General features: G+C 40.2%; 1 protein-coding gene across 1 annotated transcript in view; it reads right to left on the reverse strand.

Annotated features, from left to right (window-relative positions):
- Positions 1-23,160, reverse strand: part of LOC307030154 (protein kinase C-binding protein NELL1-like) — a gene marked incomplete at its 5' end in the record, with an annotated part of 327,739 nt that overhangs the window by 171,086 nt on the left and 133,493 nt on the right. Inside the window, 7 exon segments of the mRNA XM_079666422.1 lie at positions 5,862-5,990; positions 8,786-8,885; positions 14,605-14,678; positions 15,924-16,026; positions 17,398-17,532; positions 22,303-22,385; positions 22,864-22,936. Of these exon segments, the coding sequence (XP_079522548.1) occupies positions 5,862-5,990; positions 8,786-8,885; positions 14,605-14,678; positions 15,924-16,026; positions 17,398-17,532; positions 22,303-22,385; positions 22,864-22,936 (697 nt within the window).

The raw sequence follows: 23,160 nt of genomic DNA on the forward strand, positions 1-23,160 counted from the left end.
TGAAATAAATTGCACAAGACATGTGCACAGAACACAACATTAAAAACAATCCTTCTTTTTCACAGATTTAGTTTGACATGTGTTTTTTTTTCCTCTGTGAATTTCATCATGTTGCATGACCTCGACCAAGATATCTGAAATGTGTTCAAGAAGCTCAAGTTGCAGTTCCTATGAAATTATTATCACCGAGGCATGTTATCAGTGAGTGGTAAAAGCTAGAGAAAGAGAGAAGGATCAAGCAAAGAAGAGAAGAAATGTGCTGTGGTGTCAGTGCAGATTGACTGGAGATCAGCAACATCATAAAGTGCCTCCCCAGAGCCAGAGAGCTAAGGGACACATCAGAGAGGCTGTCTCTTAACCCAGGGAGCTCTGCTGCTCTGGGGCTAAATGAGAGCGCGCTGAACAAACAGAAAAAGCACTGTGAGGTTTCATCTGTGGGCCTCACACTGGGCTCTAATCGTGTTACCCACAGCAGAAAAAGCATTGTGGTCTATAAACCAAATAAAAACTGCGGAAGAATGCAGCCCCAGCCGGTGATTGACAGCAATGTGAGCGGTGATGGAGTCATAACATTTGCATCAAATGCATTAATTAGGCTCAATTAAACGTAGCAGGTACTGCAATCCAAACACACAGCTGGTGGGGCGGTGAAACACATCCACCTTTAAATGTCACACAAGGGCAATTTGGTGTTTGAGTCGCACGAGTCCCGAGGCACAACAGGAGCTAATATTGCCATTAATGTAGGTGGAGTGACCCATGAGGGTTCTTAACAGCATGACAATTTTCCACAATAACCTGAGACCATTTCTATGGAAATAAGCTTCATCTCTGCATATGTGAAAATAATTGACTCGACTCGAGCGTCTTGCTAACTGCTCTGACTTTTCCCGAATGCACTCCCCCATAAACATTTCCAAGGACGCGCTGTAGTGGTGAAGCCTTTAATTTGAAACGTGGAGGAGGAAGGAAGAGCATTTAAGGCACTTGAGAGGCTTTTAAAAAAAAAGTGGGAGTTACTTTGGGTATATAAAGCTGCACTACAGTAGATGCCCTATGGTTCAACATTAGCTGCATGCTGGGATTTCACCCACCCTGAAAACAGAGCAGCCTCTGTGGTAACAACCGGCCATTTGGGAGGAGGGTCCCCGCAGCACTAGCTGGGAGACAGGGAATTATGCTGTCTCTCCTTAGCTGATGCAACTACTCGCAACATCCACTGATTCTTTATTTGGAGCATTATTGTGAGAGGACTTAACCCAATGTAAACATAGCATTTTACGATACGATTTACAAGCTGTCAGCAAATTAACAACAACAGTATTATTTCCTTCAGAGCTGGGACATATACAGTGGTAGATCTTCAGGGACTCTAAGAATATCACTGACAGCGTAAAAACAAAAGCTGATGAGGATAATTAGCCTACAGTAATTCCATTAGCACAAACGTTAGAAGTAACAGTATGTTAAGTGGAGCAGCGTCAGGTGGTATGACACACTGAGCTGTAGAGTGAGATGCAGTTGTTGCTTTTTATCAATGGTAATTAGAGCTTTAACATTAGTGCCTCAAAATGCACACAGGGTTTATCTGTTTGTACAGATAGATAACATATTTGATCCCAGGGTAATGACAATCCTGATTCAACATCCATCTATACAGTAAATATATTGTATATATTCTTTTTTACTGATAGGAAATATTGACATATTCCGTCTGGATAGGTTTCGTTTTTGCTGCTGTTTGCTCTCTCGTCTCACAGTGAGAAGATGTTTGGTTTGAGTGTGTTCTGCCCTGGTTTCCACAGCTCATTCCACAACCCGAAACGTGCAGCTAAAGTTAATTGGTGACTCTAAATTGCCTGAGTGTGAAGGGGAGCTTCTCTATAGCCTCTTTCCCAATGGACAAAAAATGACTTACTTCTGGCTTTTTATCTTTATAGGAAAGGTTACAATTGTCATTTATTCCTGGGACAAATTACTCTGCAGGTATTTAACAGCTCCAGCTATTGTCAGTGAAACCTGAGAGGATATGCAAATTCTTCGACATTTCCTGTGCAATGCAATATTAGACACACTTGACACAAATGTACCAAAAATATAATAAGTATGTTTTTAAAACCACCAGACAACATTGACAGAAAGATGTATTATTATGCTACTTTGCTGTCCAGCCATCCTTGATAATCTTTCCGGAAACTCGCTAAAGCAGGTTTGAGAGATTGAGTGACTAACAGATATAAATAATAAGTAACCACTATGTCCAAGATTTTCAACTTGACTTTCCAACTTGCCCCAGGCAGAAGAGACCTGCCCCCCCATCACATCCACCACCACCACCACCACCACCCACGCCAGTTTTGGTGGAAAAAGGGTATGTGTTCAGACCTTTCCAGGGGGGAACAGAGTCTCTAGCTAAATCAGCTGTTGAATGGATGTGTATAGGTAAAGAAATAGGCTATTGACACAACAAGACAAAATAAGAAAAGCTAAAAGGTTCTTAGGTAACTTTGAGAGAACATGGAAGGGATGTTAGCATTCAGTGCAAACAGTATGATCATGCAGTCTACTAGGCCCATTGAACTTCATGTGTCCATGCTGTTGCTGAAGCAGAGCCTGCAGGCCAGCAGTGAGCCCGGTTGGAGCCTTTGAGTTGCTCAGTGTTAACAAGACCAATCAATAGCAACCCCTGGCTTCACCCAGCCTTCCTGCAGGATCACAAACAAATATTTCCCAAGACAGAGTGAGGAGGAGCAGCTGGACTTATCTTTAAAGACCATGGATGAAAATGCTAGCACATATTCATCTTCAATGGAGTAAATAAACAGACAGACCTCGGTGGGCGGCTTAGTGACGCACACATACCATCATTAGTGTGTGCCGACTGTTTGTGTGCATTTTGTGCATATGCAGACACATTTCCGGCTTTCTGAGACTAGGCAGATGGCTTTAAATATTAACACGTATCACACACGGATACCAGGCATGTGTCAAACATGCTGCAGGAGACAGGCTAGAATATGCTGCACCATCACTGACTTCTAAAGCCAGAAGAAAAGCATTATTCATAAAAAATCACACCCCTTTTTCTTAGAGTCATAAACCAGTCAAATTGGTACGCATATTCATCGTACACATGTGGCTGTACTCAGCAAAACTCTCTTTAGTGGGATGTCCACTCCCATTTGTTTTGGATAAATGTTCTTAGTTGATGGATGTTTCAGTGGAACAAACTGTGACTACTTGTTACAGAAAGACTTCCGTTCTTGCAACAAAACTTACAAAGCAACATTACACCTGCTGTTTCCATTATCTGATGGGTGCCAAAACTCTAAACCTCAGAAATACCAGCAAAAACAATGCTTGGCATGTTTAGCTAAGACATATAGTGTAGATTAAGAGTGGAAACCAAGCCAAATGTGCCTAGTTTTCGAGGAATTACACATTGATCCAAAGACATTGGACCAAGGACAGCACACCCATACCCATCAGCATCAGCATTGACAAAGGTTGAACATGTCACCTGTTTCAAATGTCTAGTCCACATCACTGAGGACCTCTCCTGGGAGCTCATGCCTGGTTAAGAAAGCTCCCCAGGGTCTCTTCATCCCGAGGAGACTGAGGAAAGCCAATCTGTCCCTTCGCATTCTGGTGAACTTCTACTGCTGTATCATTGAGAGCTGCCTCACTATCTGCATCACTGTCTGTTAGGCAACTGCCCTGCCACAGAACCAAAATTACTGCAGAGGGGGGTACTCCCCTAGGAATGCTTGCTCTCCTGCCCTTTTGGAGGCGCTACAGGAACCTCTGGACCAGGAAAAGCTTCTTCCCCTCAGCTATCAGTTGAACTCTGAATGATGACAGATATAATGTGTTTAACTCTATAAACTGTTTACAGTGTAAATTCAGTTTGTCTATATCTTTCAGATGTAAAGGTATATGTTTTACTCTTTGCATTGTTTTAGTACTCAGTACTGTGCAATGAAAATAAATAAATATAATCGAATCAAGTTAAATACATATTCCAGAACGCACCATTAGGCGTATTCACAAGTCTGATGTGTTTTATAAGGGAATGAAACATGTCTAATTATTCTCTTTTTTAACACTTTGACACGCTGGAGGACAATAACCCAGCCAAATATAATTAGACGTTACAATTATGGCAGAGTAAGGTTTGACAACTGAGTACAATAAATGCCTCTCAAGCTGGTTTGTGTTTGAATCCCCTGGTCCCTCCTCAAACAGTCCTCTGGTTACAAGTAAATAATCTCATCTTCAATCATTCAGTTGCATATTAAAACATTTATGAGAATATAATGGACACATTTAATGACAGCTTAGCGGCACAGCCAGGAACAATCTCCGGTTTATAAAGTACAAGAGGAGAAATTAATTTGTTCGGCAAAACATCTATTCGGGATATCAGCAACACTTTATCAAACCGCTGGGCTTTATTTATAGCTCAAATAAAACTGGAAAAAAAAGAAGATGGACAGAGTCTGCTGTGTAGTACATGTTATCCTAAGCCAATTTAAGTTGGAGGAGGTGGAAATGTAGCCATGTCAAATATCAGCATACTGTACAGAGGGATTCCAGCTAATCCTTTTACAATATAAGTTTTAGCTGCCTTAAGGGAGCAAACCCCCAAACATGGATAATACCACCACAGCCGTGTCTCCCTGATTTACATAGTTGAACAATCATTGTTTCCCAGCCCTCACTCATATGGTGCATGGAGTGGAAGTGGAGCTCTTGGTAAACCTCTTTACCGTATGGATCAAACAGAGACAGTGTGCAATGTTGTGGCCCCTCATTTAGTGAATTCAGTCTGCCATGGCTTCGACCCAAAGACAACTGCATCGAGCATCAAGCAAATCCTTCAATCCTCCGCCTGCCTCTCCCAAGCATCTTAATCAAATAAGGCCATTAGTTCCATCACAAGTTCTCTAGGCCTCCAACACCCTTCAACTGGGGCTTTTACTCAGCCAAATCCAACATTCAGCTAACTGGAAGAAAACTGACAACAAGTTTTTCTCGGGAGAGAGACTGCCCTCTAAGTTTCTAAAATAACATCTTGAAACTCTGATAATATGTAATCCAAAAAAGTTGAAGCAGACACTAAAGACAAAGAATTGTTCCGCCAAAAGTATGCAGTGAAATGAAATGGACATCTTGACATTACAGACCTGGCGTTATATTTCCAGATGTATATTACTTCACATATAAAATAAGAGATGGTTAAACCTTACCAAAAATTAGGCATGAGCATTTTTTCACGACAACCTAAACAGAGCTTTGTCTGTGGCAGCCCAATGAAAAAATGTTTCAAAAAGTACATTTCTAGCTGGTTAAACGATTAATAGCTGAAAGTATATTCAATGGCATGCCATGAAATATGGCCAGCAGTAATGTAAGTGAACTATACACCCAAAGGTCCTGCAACTAAAGCCTTACCATCGACCCTAACCAACTTAAAACATACATATATATTCACATATTTAACAAATCATCACATCACATCTTTCAGAGATCTTGCTCTTCTCAAAACTCGCAGATCCATGGGCTTTAATCGATTGTTGATGCCATGACAAAGGTTCAGCTATCTGTTCACAACTTATCACGGATATCTCAGACAAATCCTTGTTCACCTTTAAAGCCAGTCATCATTACGACATAATCAGTTTGTTAATATCCAATTGGTGTGTTAAAGTCTCGATCTGTGGCCCACAGCCAGAACAAACGTGCTCACAAACAATTAATTCAACGCTGACACACTGCCAGCCATACTGTTTTTAACATCCGGAAGTAATAGATATTATGAGTCGTTTACATGAGTCCCAGCTCAGTTTCAGCAGTCCTACCTTCACAGTAAGTCGAGTCCCCGTGGATGGAGGCAAAGCCGCTCTTGCACTCACACTCTGCTTTAGTATTCCGGTTTTTACATTCAGAGTTTTCTCCACAAATGAGTCCCTCTGTGCAGAAGTCATAACCTGAAAGAGAAGGACAAAGGAGGTCTCCATCTACTTTGGACAGTACAGAGAGATAAAAGAAGACACATGCACAAAGAAGCAACCCTGTGCCTGGAGCCCACAATACCATGGATGACAAGAATCCTGATGTATAAAGTTTATGACTGCAGTAAAATGTCTGTGCCATAATAAAAGTTTGGACCTTTTTATGGCAGCATGTACACACACCACTTAAATAACATACACACACACAACACGCTGTACTTGAAGGAAGACCTCTGAGGATGTAATCCGTCGAGCAAATAGAGTAAAAGATTGTTCTTCATGTATTTTGTGTTGATTTGGTGCTACTAAAAAAGTCAAATAACCAAATGTGTAAGAAGGACTGCAACACTATCTGACTTACTTTTACTCTGCCAACAATTATCTCTTCACAAATGAAAAGCTTAATAAGGTTTTTTAGGCTGGGCGGCTTAGTGTGGCAGGGAAATGTTTAGCTGTCTTGTGGAGAAACCACAGGCTGAGGAATGTATTGAACAGATGGATCAACAGTGGAGAAGTGGATCAAGTTCCAGCAGGGGTGTGAGAGGTTTCTATGGACATTCAGATTTAAGACACTCTCTTACAGTGTCTCTGGGCACATTAAGTCACATTTTAAGGTTTCAGGAAATAAGTGTTTCCTCAATGGAAATCGGCAGTACAGAAGACACTAAATCAGGATCCAACTGGCTCCCCACCTGTAAAGTATTGAAGCTATTGAAGCACATGCTGGGATTAAAGGAGTACTATTATGCTTTGTTTTGGGTCTTCCCTTTCCTGTAGTGTTTTATAGGATTTTGTGCATGTATGCAAAGGCTTACATTCCAAAGTTCCCTCCAGACGGAGTTTCTTTCCCGCACACTACCCCCCTGCCTGAAAGCTTTTATAGTCCTTTTTTAAATGTATATGGCATAGTGACATCACTATGCAACACTCGCACTTATATTGGCTAATGCTTCAACACATTGTACATTATGGGCTAAGGAGCAAGATATCTCTGAGTGGTTGACAAATCATGACAGAGATTGCCAGCTAACCAATCAGGTTGTTTCAGGCAGAGGGTGAAAAGAGGTGCTGCAGCACAGGCAGTATGAGGAAAGTAAAGCACTTATTGAACATTAAAGCATGGAAACATGTCACATAAGAGCCACAAAATAAAATCATGAAACCTGAAAATGAGCATAGCAGGGCCCCTTTTATAGGGCTGCACAATATGCATAATAAATAAGGCAAGAACAAATTAAACAACTTGCGGTAAATGAGCAGATACTGGCTTGTGTCTGCTTTAATCTACATCTGAAATCATAAAAACAACAAAGGTATTGTTAGTTAAAGATAGTTTAGTTACAAAGAGCATTTTTTTTACTGGTATTCTCTTTTTAATTAAGTACAACCAAAATCCCTCAATGGATTATCCCAGTTCTTAGTGTCATGTTTATTGCCTTGGGTGACATCTCAGTGAATATATGGTTGTGCAGCCCTACCCTGCACTGCCTGCACAGCGCCAGCTTTTTGTTGAACCTGTACGTGTACATACATGTGAAATGTACTGAGAATCAGTCTGCTAGATAAGAAAGCAGACAGAAAGGCAGGCAGATATAGGTGATTGGCTCCCTCTCAGTAAGTATGATCTGATGTAGGCCATGATGTCCTGTAATGACAGACAGACTGGCTGCACATAAAAGCCTTGGGAGGCAGGTGGCCAGGGGAGCCATTACTGAGGAAAGAGCTCTCTCTGAATTACTCTTCCTCCACCATGTACATAAGCTCCTCACTTAGCCGACATGTAAAGGGACTGATTACACAAGGAATAACACATATTTGTGAGTGTGTGCAGTGGAGGCTTTGATATATGGATCATTGAAATACAATACACATTCACAGACCGCTGTTATTACAATTCTTAGGGGCAGTTGTGTAATTGGCGATTTAACAAAGCCAGCGTGATACAAGTAAATATCAGAGTGGTGCCAAAGTGGTGAGCCACAAAGTGGAGAAGAGGTCTGGTTGATTAGGAAATAATGACCGGCTCTGAGCTTTAGCGATCGTGAGCATCTGTGAGAGAAGAAGGGGGGGTTGTAGGGAAGCGGCACTGTGAGTGTGATCAATCTTTAATTGTTAGCACTTACTGCTCAAACTCTCCTCTCGGCTATACTCCTCTCCTCTAAAACATTTCTCACCTCCTCTTCTCTCTTTCTTCTCTTTTTAACAAGTCTTGATCTGTCAAGTCTCTCTTCCCTTTATATTTTCTCTCTCCTCATTTCCTTACCTTTATTTTCATATTCCCTTCCGATCATTTGCTTTTTGCTCTTCACTTTCCCTTTCCCATCTTCTTCCTCTGCCCGCTTTTTCCCCCTTCAACTCATCCAAATAAAAGGCCAATTTCCCTTCGCTCAGAACCTGTCACAGGTTTCTTTCATTATCGCTCTATAGCTGACAGCCCCCTACAGTTTGTTTATTCAATGTATTTACTGAATTACCGGTGGCTATTTACCCTGTAGTACCTCCCTGCCAAAGCGGCGGGGGTTCAGGCAAATTGGCATAGCAGGTGCTCTATAGAAGGCGGACCAATCTGCTCTGATAGGTATCCCAGCCAAGAAGCACCCGTTCCCGGTGGATAGGAAGAGAAACTGAATTATTGTAGAGGCACAGCCTGATTCAGAAACCGGCAGGCTGGCTTTGTTTACTCCTCGCAGTGGCAGGGGATTGGTGCGTGCCCGTCCAAAGAAAGACAGATTCATGCAACTGAGGATAGTGTGTTAAGCAGAGAGACATACCTCTACAAACATTGCAGCATCGGCCATCTGGTAGGATCTGTTCACTGACAGTGCAGTTAAGCTCTGGACAAGTTTCTGTGACTTTCACCATCAGGCCATTCTGAGAGGAGAGGGCAGAATCAAAACAACCAAAATTAATGCTGGGGTGAACACTGCTTTTGAAATAAATAAAACCAAAGCCAAAGTTAAAAGGATGTTTTACATGATTTGTGTTTAGGAAAGAGAGGGTGAAATTTAATGGCTGTATATTCATGCTCACATTTAGAAAAAAAGGCATAACTTGAGATAGCAGGTAAAGTGCAGATATGAGCCACTATAGAAGCAAAACAATGGTAGATCGAACCCTGTATCATCTTCCCCTGGGCCTTTAATACAAATAGCAGACACAACGCAACCGTAGCAGCCGGTCTGTCAGCGCTCTGATGGTCCCAGCGATACCTCTCAAGGTCGGCGGTATTGACTCAAATCTGTAAGATATCTCCTTCACAACTTATTTCAATGTCATGCTATTCTAGTTATCATTGTAACTGCTTCCTTGTGTAATCTTTTAATAATACCAATCTTTTCACTGTGAGCCTTTTGTCAGTCATATGATTTTCTCATTCAAACTTGGGGTAGGCAGTGTATTTTTAGCATCATTGGGCCAAAAGCATATTTTAATTAAAGTACCCCATGAGAGAGGCGACAACACCTTCACCTGGCTTTGTTTTTCTGCTTTAAAAAACAAATATAGCCAAATGTCAGGCGACTTTGGCCAATAGCAGCTTATATCAGAGAGAGGGCATTCCATTGGCTATTCTACAGATGTATACGTGCACATTCCTCCAATGAAAGCCTGATACAAGGCCAACATATCCAAAAGGAAATATAGCTATTAGAGCCTACAATAGATTAGCGGCTAAGCTAATAACAAACTCTCTCTCTTGGCAATGGTAGCGAAAGGCTCAACTTGAGCCTTCTGCTTTTGAATCCAAAGGATTAAGCCTCTGTTGGCAACACTCTCTCACATACTATCTGTGTTAGCATTCTGGCTTCGAGCTTAACAGAATAGTAAACTGTTAGCACAATTCTCTCTCATAGCCTACTATATACTGTTTTAGCATTCTGCTAACTGTGGCAAATGGCTTAGCACTTCAAAATGCTCAACTATTAGCAACGTTTTCTTTCCATCTCTGAAACCCTCTCCAATATTCTATCAAGCTTTGAAGAGAGACAAATAAAGTTAGAGCTCCAGATATCTTTTCAGGACTTGATGGCTTCTGAGTTCTGAACCAATGACAGTATTGCTCAGTGTCTCATAATTCAACCCAGTCTCATGGCATTTCGTGTTCACCAACACGATTTTTAATCTATTGATTCGTGTTCACCAACACGATTTTCCCCTTTTTTTCGTGTTGCACAGCACGATTTTAAAAGCAATGTATTTCTACTGATAATGTGTTTCGTGCCTGCAGCACGTCTTTTTCTCCGGTCGGGTCGTGGAAGACCGGAAGCTGTGTGGTTCATAAAAACATGTTCTTACTCAATATCAAGCCACAATTATTGCTTTTATTTTAAATCGTATAATTTCGGACTTTTGTTTCCGTCTGTGAGGGAAATAAATGGGGCTCAGAGCCTCAGAATACTGAAATCTGTATTTTTTTAATATTTTTTTCCTTCTAATTTGTTATTCTTTTCAAAATAACACACTGTTATTTACTCACCATTAACACACAATTATCCTTGCTTTTATTTATTGGTTTAATTCCATAATCTCGGGCTTTGTTGGCTTCCTTCAGGAACTGAATTTCAAAATAAAAATAACCGGAAACAGACGTAGGCATTTCGAGCGCTTACCCAAGATCCTCAGCTATGGTTTAAGCTCGCTGATTGGATGTTTTAGCCGCAATGCATGCTGGGCTTTGGTGTTTATATGATATGAAATCCGGAAAATATTTTAAAATAATACTTAATTCCGAGTGTTCTTGTTTTTCTCTTTGAAAGTCATCACATAACGGCATTGTAATACACGGTCCGGCTGCATTACATATTACAGATCTGCCGTAGTTCTTTATTTATAGAGCCCTGATTAGAAGACCTTTGGAAAAACTGGAAGAACTGCCGCCGAAACTGAATACTTGACGTGGATCATAAATATATCGACAATTAAACAACATCTTCAATTTCTCTTCACACAATACGTCTCCTTGCAATATCAACCTTAATTTGGATGACTTTTATATTTGATCTAATTCGTAGATAGGTTATATTTACACCATAACGGTGCACAGCTGATATAAAAGGACTTTGATTTTCTTTGAATATAAGAATGTAAATACTGAGTCTGAAATAGTATAGCAATATGCTATAAAATTATGTGAAAACATGTATAAAACTACACTTCTTCAGATGTTGTACATACATAAGTGTCTTACACTAATAATACAAAGTTATTATAGCTGTGTGGACCTTGTGTGCACCGCCTAGTGGTTAAAGCACGTTATTGAATTATTGTTTTTATGTGTTATATTTGATTAAAAAAAATATTATGAGTACATACTTTCATAGGGGGAAAGTAGAAGGTCTGTGATAGAAATATAGAATATAAAAAATCAAGAAGATACTATAAGTGATCTCTACAATAAAACAGTTTAGTGCCAGATGTACAAAGATATTAATAGGAGGATGTGCAAAACAGAAAAACGAATTAACCTTTATTTAAACATTAAATAATACTTTAGATTAAGGTCCTCTTTTAAATAAGAAAAAAGCTTTGGGGGTATCTACAGATAAATATGAAGCCTGACAAAGTACTTAACGTCTAATATATTGCTTTCCTGCAATGTTAACTATGTTGAAGCACTTATTTTAACTGATATTATACATATGAATTATAATCTTATGTATGTAGATAGTATAATAAATGTGCAAAATATGACAGTTTAATGTTGGAGGTACAAACCCATGTTGATAGATGTCTTGTAATGTGCTGTTGAGGAACCTGTGACCCAAGATTTTCATTCATTGCATACACCGTAGTTTTGTATATGATATGTCAATAACCTTTGAAAATCTTGAAATCTTGAAAGGGATGTGCAAAATAGCCATTATACAGTCTTTAATTAACTATTAGTAGAGAATAACGAGTAATGAATATACTTTATTACTCGTTTCCATTCATGTCAATTGCAGATAAATGTTTAGTCTTCTCAAGCACCAACTATCAAATATCTCTCCTGATTGTTGGCACTTGGCAATCAGGTTAACCTCTGAATTGTGGAGTAGAATTACAAAGTAACAATGAGCTGTCATGTGGGTATATATTAATGCTGCGCATTATGGACACAAGCGATTTTCACCCATTTATTAATTATATGTTTTACATTTGATAACACCAATGTGTTTAATACTGGCAACTTCTAATTGTGGGAAAAACGAAAACGTTCAGTCGAGACGTCCCATGGAACATTTTGCGAAACACAATAGCCAGCATGTGTAGTTCTGGGGGGCGCGTTCGATTCCAGTTTTGGATAGTCTGGCGTGGTTTTGTTCCATTTCAAACAGCTGTTTGACGCTTGGCGTAACCTTGGCGCACTGCCACTCCAACATCCAATCCCAGCGCTTGAAGATTAATCACGGGGACTGTAGTCCTAAACGATAGCTGGGGATTATGGGTAGTGTAGTGTCTTCGGCCATCCTAAACTCTTAGAGGCCTACGTCTAAGTTTCCGGTTATTTTTATTTTGAAATTCAGTTCCTGACGGACACCAAAACAGCCAGAGATTATGGAATTAAACCAATAAATAAAAGCAAGGATAATTGTGTGTTATTGGTGAGTAAATAACAGTGTGTTATTTTGAAAAGAATAACAAATTAGAAGGAAAAAAAGATTTAAAAATACAGATTTCAGTATTCTGAGGCTCTGAGCCCCATTTATTTTCCTCACAGACGGAAACAAAAGTCCGAAATGATACGATTTAAAATAAAAGCAATAATTGTGGCTTGATATTGAGTAAGAACATGTTTTTATGAACCACACAGCTTCCGGTCTTCCACGACCCGACCGGAGAAAAAGACGTGCTGCAGGCACGAAACACATTACCAGTAGAAATACATTTCTTTTAAAATCGTGCTGTGCAACACGAAAAAAAGGAGAAAATCGTGTTGGTGAACACGAAATGCCATGAGACTGGGTTGCATTATTATCATATCATGTCTGGCAGCCAAGATGAGATCAATAATGCCATAAGTGAAGGGACCTAGCCAAGAGCACAGTGTTTTAGTGATGCTGAGTGTTACTTATCCAGAGAGCGTGATAACCACCAATCTTATTCATCTATTTGTTCAATCCATATGTCAATGCATGTATTATATATATATATATATATATATATATATATATATATATATATATATATATATATATATGTATATGTGCCATCCGATATTATATATATATATATGTGCCATCCGACCTCTGCAGCTCATCCAGAATGCAGAGGCTTGTCTGGTCTTCAACCTTCCAAAATGTTCCCACACCACCCTGCTCCTCCGCTCACTTCACTGGCTTCCAGTAATTGCTAGAATCCACTTCAAGACACTGGTACTTGCGTACCATGCTGCGAATGGATCTGGCCTTTCCTACATCCAGGACATGGTTAAACCGTACACCCCAGCACGTGCAATCCGCTCTGCATCAGCCAAACAGCTGGCTGCACCCTCACTGCGAGGGGGACCCAAGTTCCCATCAGCAAAAACACGTGGGTTTGCTATCCTGGCTCCAAAATGGTGGAATGAGCTCCTCATTGAAATCAGGACAGCAGATAGCTTACACATCTTCCAGCGCAGACTGAAAACTCATCTCTTTCGACTCCACTTCGAGCGATAGAATTACTAACAAAGCACTTATATACTAATAAAGGACTGGCTTATCTAAAGCCAGTTGAGCAGCACTTGAAATGTTTAGCTCTATGAAACCTGATGTATTTATATGATTCTGTTTTCTTCAAGGTTGTATCTTCCTGGTCGAATGCACTTATTGTAAGTCGCTTTGGATAAAAGCGTCAGCTAAATGCAATGTAATGTAATGTATTACTCATTTATGTGTTTCCCACTCCTCACCTCTCCTGCTGGGACAATGAGAGGACAGAACCATTGTGATAAATGGTGAAGTCATATTAAAATACTTTCACACACATGAAAAAGCTTTTGATATAAATGTAAGGGATGTCATGGTACAAAGCTCTGAAAAATGACCCCTGAAAACATCAAAATAACACGTTCTAAGCCCCTTTTAAAAAATAATTAGTTCACAAACAAGTCACTTAGCAGGTTCCACATCTAGGGGTAAAGAAAAGCTGTAATTGCTTGAAACAAAGCCTACAAACAATATAATGATGTTTCGAGTTGCCTGAAGGCTTATAATGAGTCCAGTGTATGGCTATTTGTAACCAATTAGATGCACACAGAGCTCATTTTCTCCCAAAAACATTGCATTTAGAGATAAATGACTTCGCAGTGAAGAAAGCTCACCTCTGTCCAATGGTGAACTGGAACAAGAATTTCAATTATAATGCATGCAGTGATGAAGCTTGTAATAAAATCAGGCCTTTGTGTTGCTGCGTTAATAAGTTAATTTAATTACCTGGCTATCACGCCATTAGCGAGAACAAAAAAGGCAGATTGAACAGATTGGGGGAGGGATGGAAAACTAATATAGCCTGCTGGCTAATTGAATAACACAGCGAGCCGTCCACCATACAGTTAGCTCACAAGGGTTGCATGGTATATCTGATCAAGCGTGGAGGCCAACTAATGGGGAAAGAATTGTTGAAATGTTACCTTGCATTCCCTGCAGTTCCTGGATAAAAAGCGCTGGCCTTCGGAAAAGGTCTGGTCCATGTAGGTACATCTCGCTGTGGGCACAAAGGCAGATAAAAGCAAAAATAACAATATATAAAGGTATAGAACAAAAGAAAATCCAACCCGAAGTTCAGCATATTTAATTTGTGTCAGAAACAAAGTTGATCTTGGCTTGTGTGCATAGAGGAGAGGAGCTGTAACAGCAAATTTAGAATACAACAGTGGAGACACTTCTGCATTTTCTTGTGGTGATAAAGCAGGGGAGAAAATGAAGCATTTCATATGAAGTCCTGCTTTTCTCCCTTCCAGGGTGCCGAACTGTGGAGTGCTCAGTCGCAAGCTCTGATGTTCACAGGAGAGGAAGAGGAAGAAGAAGAAGAAGAAGAAGAAGAAGAAGAAGAAGAAGAAGAAGAAGAAGAAGAAGAAGAAGAAGAAGATGCGTGCGGGGGGACGGAGGGAGGCAGAGCAGGGCTGAAATTACTCCAAGACTATCCATCAGGGATTCCATGTTTTTGCAGTATAGCAAAAGATAGAGTTGTCCGTGCATCTGTGAGCAGACCCCTCTGTGCTCTATACCAGAAATAGTGTTTCCATATCTGCTTCCATGAAAATCAGTTGACTGTGATTTTGCTCATGCATTTTCTGTTTTCACCAGGCCAGCAGAATATCAGCTCCCTTGTTTGTTCAGTGGTTCTAGTTGGTTCTAGTTTAAAACCTGAGATACATAAGCAAAAACTTAACTTGATAACTAATCAATCACCATTGTTTTTATTTTTCAGATAAATTCATTCTTGTTTGCATGTTAAGAAACTCCTAAACAAAGCTGGAAAAAACCCTGTTTGAGGTTTTCCAAAATGTTTTGTCATTACCTTGAAACAATGTTTTTTCCATCGACAGGCAGTAATGTTGCAAACTTAAAAATAAATATAGATATCAACAACCTATGTTAATGTCACTCTCTCCTAAAATGCCTAGACAATAAAGGTCTTAGTATTTTCGTTAGCTAAGGTTTTACATTTTTCTTAACTAACATGTATTGATAAATACAAATAATTGGAGAGGAATTGATTTTCAAGAAATAGAGAAATGACAGCACTTCTGGTTCCAAAGTATTATATATGATTAAGGCCATGCTGTAGACTGAGCAACATGAAGGTTATTGCGTATAAACCAGAGCTTATTTGTGTGTTGGAAAAGGTGTTTTTGCACACACGCAGAGGTGGTTTTCACAGGTTTGGTTGAGAATATTTATTCTGCTTTCTGTTTGATCTATATATGTGCTGCCTGGTGATACTTACGTCTGCATTTCTTGCAGCAAGTCCCATCAACGTGTACAGGCAGCGAGTCCTCTGAGCAGTTTGCTGGAGGACAGAATATCCTGCGACACTCCACCACACCATTCTGTAAGAGAAGGATTTCCTTTTTAAAATAAAACATGTAATCTGCAGCCAAAATCCAAAGCTCGCAGTGAACATACAGCTTTTCCCAGTAGCACTGCCAAAAACTCCACACTTAACATGTTTCTAACGTCTTCTTTGTGTGTCTCCACTTCAATTTGCATAAGCATTCATGGAGCTGTAACACCTTTTACCCCAAACCAACAACATACTGTATAACACATGCAGTGTGATCTGATCCAATGCAGCTTACTATACATCCAAACCCTGCAATGGCTAATGATTGCACCATGCGAATAAAACCAATCATAAACTGAAAGCTATTATATTTAAAGTAGATATATATATATTTTAAATACAATGAAATAAGATAACAGATTCATCACTGAGCACTGGATAGCGGATACCCTAACTTAGCGTCATATCAGGTAGTTATTCAGGCCCTGAAGGACTGCCTTCATTTTTGAGGCTGATATCTCTCTCTGCCAGCACCTCTTCATTTCATGAGTCATCGGAAATGATTCCCCCAGGACGCAGCGGTTATCAGTTAATGGCATGTCCACAGGAGGAAATCAGACGGACTAAACTCCACCCTGTGCTTGATGTGCAATGATGCCGCGAGTCTAATTCCCCTGGGGCCTCGGTTTGGCCTGATTCATCACATTCCAAATTCTGACTCCTAGGTATGAGTACCGGCTGGGAGGCTTATTAGAGGGCGCTTATTAGGGGGCGCTTGTTAAGGGGTGGGCAGGAGGCAGCCGACATGATGGACAGGCTGGAAAGAAGGAGGACTGCGAGGAAGACAAGTTAAGGAAGTGTTGACAGTGGAGGAAAGAAGTTGTAGCAACTTATCTTTTAAGGAAATAATGTACCCTCAAGCCAATATGTCATCAATCTGTAATGCTAAAACTGTCTAGAGGTTATTTCATAAAACTCATGTAGTTGGCCTTTTTCATGCTCCCAGTTACTGCTGACTGCTACTATTATTCTTTCTATATATGGGTGAATAAAAAAGGGGACGGTAACTAATGTTGCTCCCTGTCAAGATACAGACAATAATTTATCCAGAAAACCTGTTCACCTCATGATAGATTAAATTGCTCAATTTGTACACATTATATCTATTTGTGTATCTTTTTTTTATGTGTTTCTACGGCGACTTTGAGAGCCTTGACAGGCGCCTATATAAAATAAATGAATTTTTATTATTATTATTATTGCAATTATGTATTTCTTCCTGAGCTTTCTTCAAAATGTTCCCAGGGATTTTTTTTTTAAACCCCTTAAGTTGAATTTGTGATGTGTTCTAGTTGCATGTATAAATACTTGACTCAGATAGGATGGAGACAGTGTATGGGTGTGGGGTGACACTCACCTTACATGCACAGTTCCTGCAGTTCTCGGGCTCCGCCCACAGCTCCTTATCCCTGTAGACCAGGCCGTTGGCGCTGCAGGTCCTCTCGCAGTGACAGCCCTCCAATTGGGTCAGCCTCGTCTCTGCGTAGTTCAACTGAAGACAAGCACAGAATCACCGGAGTCACAAAACCGAATCAAAAGTTTGTATGCAGGTTCCACCACCACCGCCCCCCCCCCCCCCCCCCCTAGCCCTCTGGCGTGTACTGGTCGGTTTCACAGAGAGCTGCTCTGCTGGGAGCCCCTCATTAGAAGGGCACATAGTATAAGTGATCATCATTCGGCTCATGCTCCAGACCTCAGGCTATGATCTTCTGAGGAGTGACAGACAGGTCTGACAGCCCCGGTCCTGCCTGACTCCTCTTTTATTCCCACACACTGATCAGCCCTTCCTCTGCGGCTTACTTCATGCTCAACACTCTCCACGGTTGGTTCTCGACAAAAGTGATGCACCTTGAACTTGACAAATTGTCACAGAGGGTAGTTTGCATCAACAAGGATTACATTCAAATTAGGATTTTACAAACGTTTCTCTTCAAACAAATGTTTATATATTCGACTCTTGTTTTGTTAAGTATGTTTTGAAAGGAAATACCTGGGTTTTGGTTAAATGTTAATTGATTAGGCAAGTCCAGACCTCGTGCTCTAAGACTCGAACCCTTTCCAATATCAACCAAGACCAAACTCTAAACAAGTATTGTGAGTGAAGAAACATTGAGAAAATATATGAGTCATGCTTTAGTTGCTACAATTGTGTATCATGTTGCAAGAACAGTTACTGTACGAAAGAGAAATGAAATACAATGTATGTCAACTTTTTGAAATGGTGTCCAGAAGAAACATTTTGTGACTTTGCAAACATTCAAAACGATTCTTTAATTTGTTGATCAAAAATTGTAAGTGAGGTGTTCCTCTCTAAATGCATATCCTATAATTACTGAATGGAAACTTTCCTGGTGCAGGAAGTCTTCAAGATGATATTTCAGTAATAGGGATACTCTGGCAATTACCACGTCATATGTTTGATCCCACAAAGTAACCTTGTGCAGTATCTTGTTACTTAGAAATAAATATAATTGTCTTTTTAACAACCTTTTCTGTTGAAAATCCACTAGCCTCAAGGTTCAGTTGGCATTCATCTAAGATGTTCACACTTCTTATCCAAAGAGTTATTTATCTGTTGTATAGGCCACTTCATCCATCAAAGCTTACTTACAGCCTTGAGTAGATGCTGCCGAGTTAGAATAAGACACCAGTACCACATCCATTCATACATCTATAAAATAGATTAGTACTTTCTGACCCTCACAAAAACCATCAGAGTGCTGTTTCAAAGGCGGACAGGTAGGGGAATTCAAAGGTTCAATTGATCTGAGCAGCGTAGGTCAACTCAGAAATTGTAGGCCCACTTAAGACCCTCAATGCCGCTCTGCCACTCTTCCTCCGCCCTCTCCGCTCCTCTGAGACCTGCCCAGGCCACAGAGTCAAAAAGGGAGGGCTCTCTGTGAAATGATAGTCTTTTCAGTAAAATAGAAAAATCACAGTCAAGTCACAGAGGCTTTTTGCTACATTTAGAGGAGTCCCATCGGGCTCCTGGGGAACTGCGTGTGCTTTGAGCGGTAGAGATGTGTCCTGTCAAAGACCTAAACAAAATGTTTGAAATACAATTTCAAAGACTGGGAGGCTGCCTAGAGCCACCATGGAGGAATACCTATCCTGTACAACGCGAGCATCAAATGGCACAGTGATATCGCTCACAGGAGTCACAGGCTAATGGGCATGTATCTCCTCCGGTAGACACATGAGGCAGAGAGACATGTGTGAAATAATAAAATAACAGCTAAATACAAAGTCTAAATGAATGGTGGCGATGGAAAATGTGCATTAGCTTTAATCTTAACCTTTAATCTTATCCTGCCTTTCTGAAGTCATGCATGTGTGGGTTCTGGGGCCAGAATGAATCAGTCTTGGGCCAACGAGTAATTACGTAGATGTTGTTTGTAATTTATAAATGGGTTATCTGCTGCCAAGTAATACATTTGCTGTAACAATGAAACAAATACACGCTCAAATGTCTAAACCTGTTGAAAACTACATTGATTATCCAAATGATCAGGGACACTGATTGTTAAGGGGTCGTTGCTGTTGATATTGAGCATTGCTTAATGCTGTTAAGATCACAATCAAGGTGTAAGCAGAAATCTAAGCTACAGTTCTGGATTTTAATGAGAACACTTTTTTTTTTTTATTAGGCTGAACTAACCTTTGAAAGATAAAAAAAGATATAGTTAATTGGTGTCTGTATTAATCCTTCATGTTGATTTCTACGTCTTTTGGCATAAACCCGTAATATTGCTTCCTCTCACAAACACACAAGTATGACACCTGCGCATTCTCCCATGCATGCCATTCTACACTGAGCATATCTTACTTTCATCTCGTCTTGCCTTGACATGACACAGTCAGGACTGAGCACGTATTCACCTCATGCTGAATTCGTCAATTCTCTCCACAGCAGAATGGCAGAGAGCCATTTAAAGCTGGAGATGACTAAACCCCCCCCCCCCCCCCCCCCCCCCCGCTGCGACCCGTGTGAGCAATGAGGTCAGGTGGCAATAACTCGAGGTGTGCTCATGTGAAGGATGATGCACGGACACAGCGGTAGGGTAATGTTCTTCATTTCACCCTGATTCACACCCAAAATTATTCTATAGCTCACTCGCCCGCTGAGATGTCCTTGCTTCATTCACTCCCACCTGATAGCACTCACTCATGCACGTAGAAATAGGCACTCACTCACATGCACACACGCAGTGAATTACACTCACACATATAATAATAATAATGGATTAAATTTTTTTATTTAGAGCGCTTTTACAGGTGCTCAAAGCGCTTTACAATTACATATTACACATATTAGACATGTAAATGTTACTGTGGACATTTCCCACAGGAGCAAATGCGGGTAGAGTGTCTGGCCCAAGGACACAACAGCCTGACGCAGTGGCGGCCGAGGAACTGGAACTGGAGTTCACCAACGACCCTTGATCTGATGATCAACGCTCTAACCACTGCGCCAAAACCGCCCCAGTATGCAGATGTGTAGTCTCATGTGTAGTCTTTTCCTGACATCTTCCAGAACCATGAATGTGTCTGTCCATCATACACTATGTGTGTATGCGTGTCATGAAAGGGATAGTGTCACAATAATAGCGATACTAAAAAAACCACTATCAGATATTCATAGATCATTTTTGTGAAATTCAGGAGCAAGCTTAATTACTCAATTAAAATGCAATATTATACAATCAATACATTTGTATATTATGCTCATTTCCAGGTTGATATTTGTATTTTGTGCTTCTCCAGTGACATTATTTATGAATAATAATTATTATACTGCCTCTGCTGCAGCACCTCTTTTAACCCTGTGTCTGAAACCAGAGTCCAGTCTGCTCTGATTGGTAGCTGGCCGGCTCTGTTGTGATTGGTCCGCCTTGTTATCACGTACTATATGTTGGAGCGCTAGCCAATAGAAGTATGAGTGTTAGTGTTAGGGAGTAAGCCATTTCAAGCAGGTGGGGGAGAATATAGATAAACTCCCTCTGGTTTCAACCTTGGATTTTAGCCTTTGTAGAGCGTTAACATGCACAAAAAGCTTTATAAGACACTACAGGACAGGAAAGGGAAAACCCCATAAAGCATAAAACGGCCTCTTTAAAAATTGAAAGTGCCCAAATTGGGCGTAAGGGGCAAGGGAGTCATAGAGAGTGATACATACTTTATTTCTAAGCAAGATCAATAGGTAACAAAACCAGACTACTAAATATTACCACAGGGTGTTCTAATCTGCTTTATCATAGCACTGACGTGTTCTTCTTATCCTTAGTTGGTTTGAAGGGTAACGTTTGTCAGGCTGCTAACAATATATAAACGTGGAGATTGATCATCTTCTTATTTTAATCAAAAGGACATCAAATATGTTATCCACGTTATTGTTGGTAACTCATGGGAAATATATCCAAAAGATATAAAGGCACATCAATCCTCAAACTTAAGCTTAAGATTTTCTCACAAAAATACATTTCTGCTCTTCTTCAAATGACGGTCTCTGAAGTTCCAGTTCCTGAAACTCAACAGTCAAAAGTTCCCCGACAAGCAAGTGGACGTTGAGTTGAGGTTGTTTTGTCATTTCTATTCACAAGGTCACGCTCTGCTCTTTGATGATTTAATTCACATATCCCTCTGAAATCGTTTCTCAAAGGAAAAACACGTGTTATTTATCCATCACTCGAAATGCAGACTGCAGAAAACAAAACCCTGAAAACAAATAATGTGGGGACTTCTTGGACCAAGTAATTGTCTGTTTACTGTTTCCACTTTTCCGCACATTGATATGCTTTCGTTTTATTTTGTGGTTCTTTTAAACCCCCCTTAAGCCTTGCACACAATAATAAATGATAATAAAAAAGAATGATATTTTCTAAAGACATGATTTGTATTCATTTTGTTTTTGTTTCCCAATAAGAACTTCTAAAAATGAGATGCTGACTTTAGAAGAAACAACGCACTTCAATTAAGGCAGAAAATAAATCAAAGGATTCAGCTGTCTCCGGCTGTAGTGGAGAAGAAAGTTATGTATTAATGTTCATATATTTATGTATTTGCATGACAGCTACAACTGGGAAAGGTATTAGTGGATCCTTTAGCATTAAATATTTCATAACACTGACAACTTTATGCATATTAAGTGTTTTTTTCTTTTATCTCTAAAGTCTACTAAAGAGCATAAATATACCTTTTGAGCACATTATAAATCTATTAAATTATTAAACAGTCTTTGTTGGGGGTCATTCCATTGTGTTACCTTCAGGGTCATCTTGGCCAGTAGCTCCTGAAGGTCCATGATGCCTTGCACCAGGCTCAGAAAATCACTGCAGGTCGGACAGGCTCAATGGAGGAAAAGGAAATCACCAAGACAGATACAAAGAGAAGAAGAAAAAGGGAAGTATTTAGATAGGAGATAAACAGAGTGGCAAACAGAAACGGAAGCCTAACACATCTGTTGACTCTTTGTCTAAGTCATGTGGCATTAGTATCAATAATAAAGCGAATTGATCAGAAACAGAGAGCGTGGCACAGCAGTGGCCTTGTTTCTCCATCAGTTTGACAGCAAACAGATGGAGAGACAAGGCGGGGAGAAAGAACGCTGCACTGAATCTGAATTACAGCAAAATGAAGATAAAATGAAGGGAACATTGTTTGCGATCAGCAGGGAGAGGTCACCACCAGCTGACACATGGCTTATTATAGTCCAATTTGATAAGAGGTACACAATAATGGGGCGTGTTATTTTTCTAAAATTCAACTTTTTACTCTCGGAGAGGGTTGGGAACACTATGTGCGACTGTGTCATCATGATACTCACTGCGGTTAAGGTTGGGGCACTGCGTGATGTAGCCGTTTGGAGCGAATATCAGCTTCACATCCTGGATAACACCCTGGGAACACAGAGGGAACGGGTGCAGGGATAAGACAGAAAGAGACAATGAGACGTATGGATCGGCAAGATCATGAGCTAGGCCTTGGATGCGATGGCCAAAAACACAGACAAGCAAAAGAGAGTCTACAGTCAAGTAAGCAGCTCTGTAATGATGAACTTAACTCCAGAGGCTTTTATCAAAAAGAAGACATAAGTAATGCTAGCATACTGATGTTTGGATTC

This window comes from Notothenia rossii (genome assembly GCF_949606895.1).
Source record: "Notothenia rossii genome assembly, chromosome: 2".
Taxonomy (NCBI): domain Eukaryota; kingdom Metazoa; phylum Chordata; class Actinopteri; order Perciformes; family Nototheniidae; genus Notothenia; species Notothenia rossii.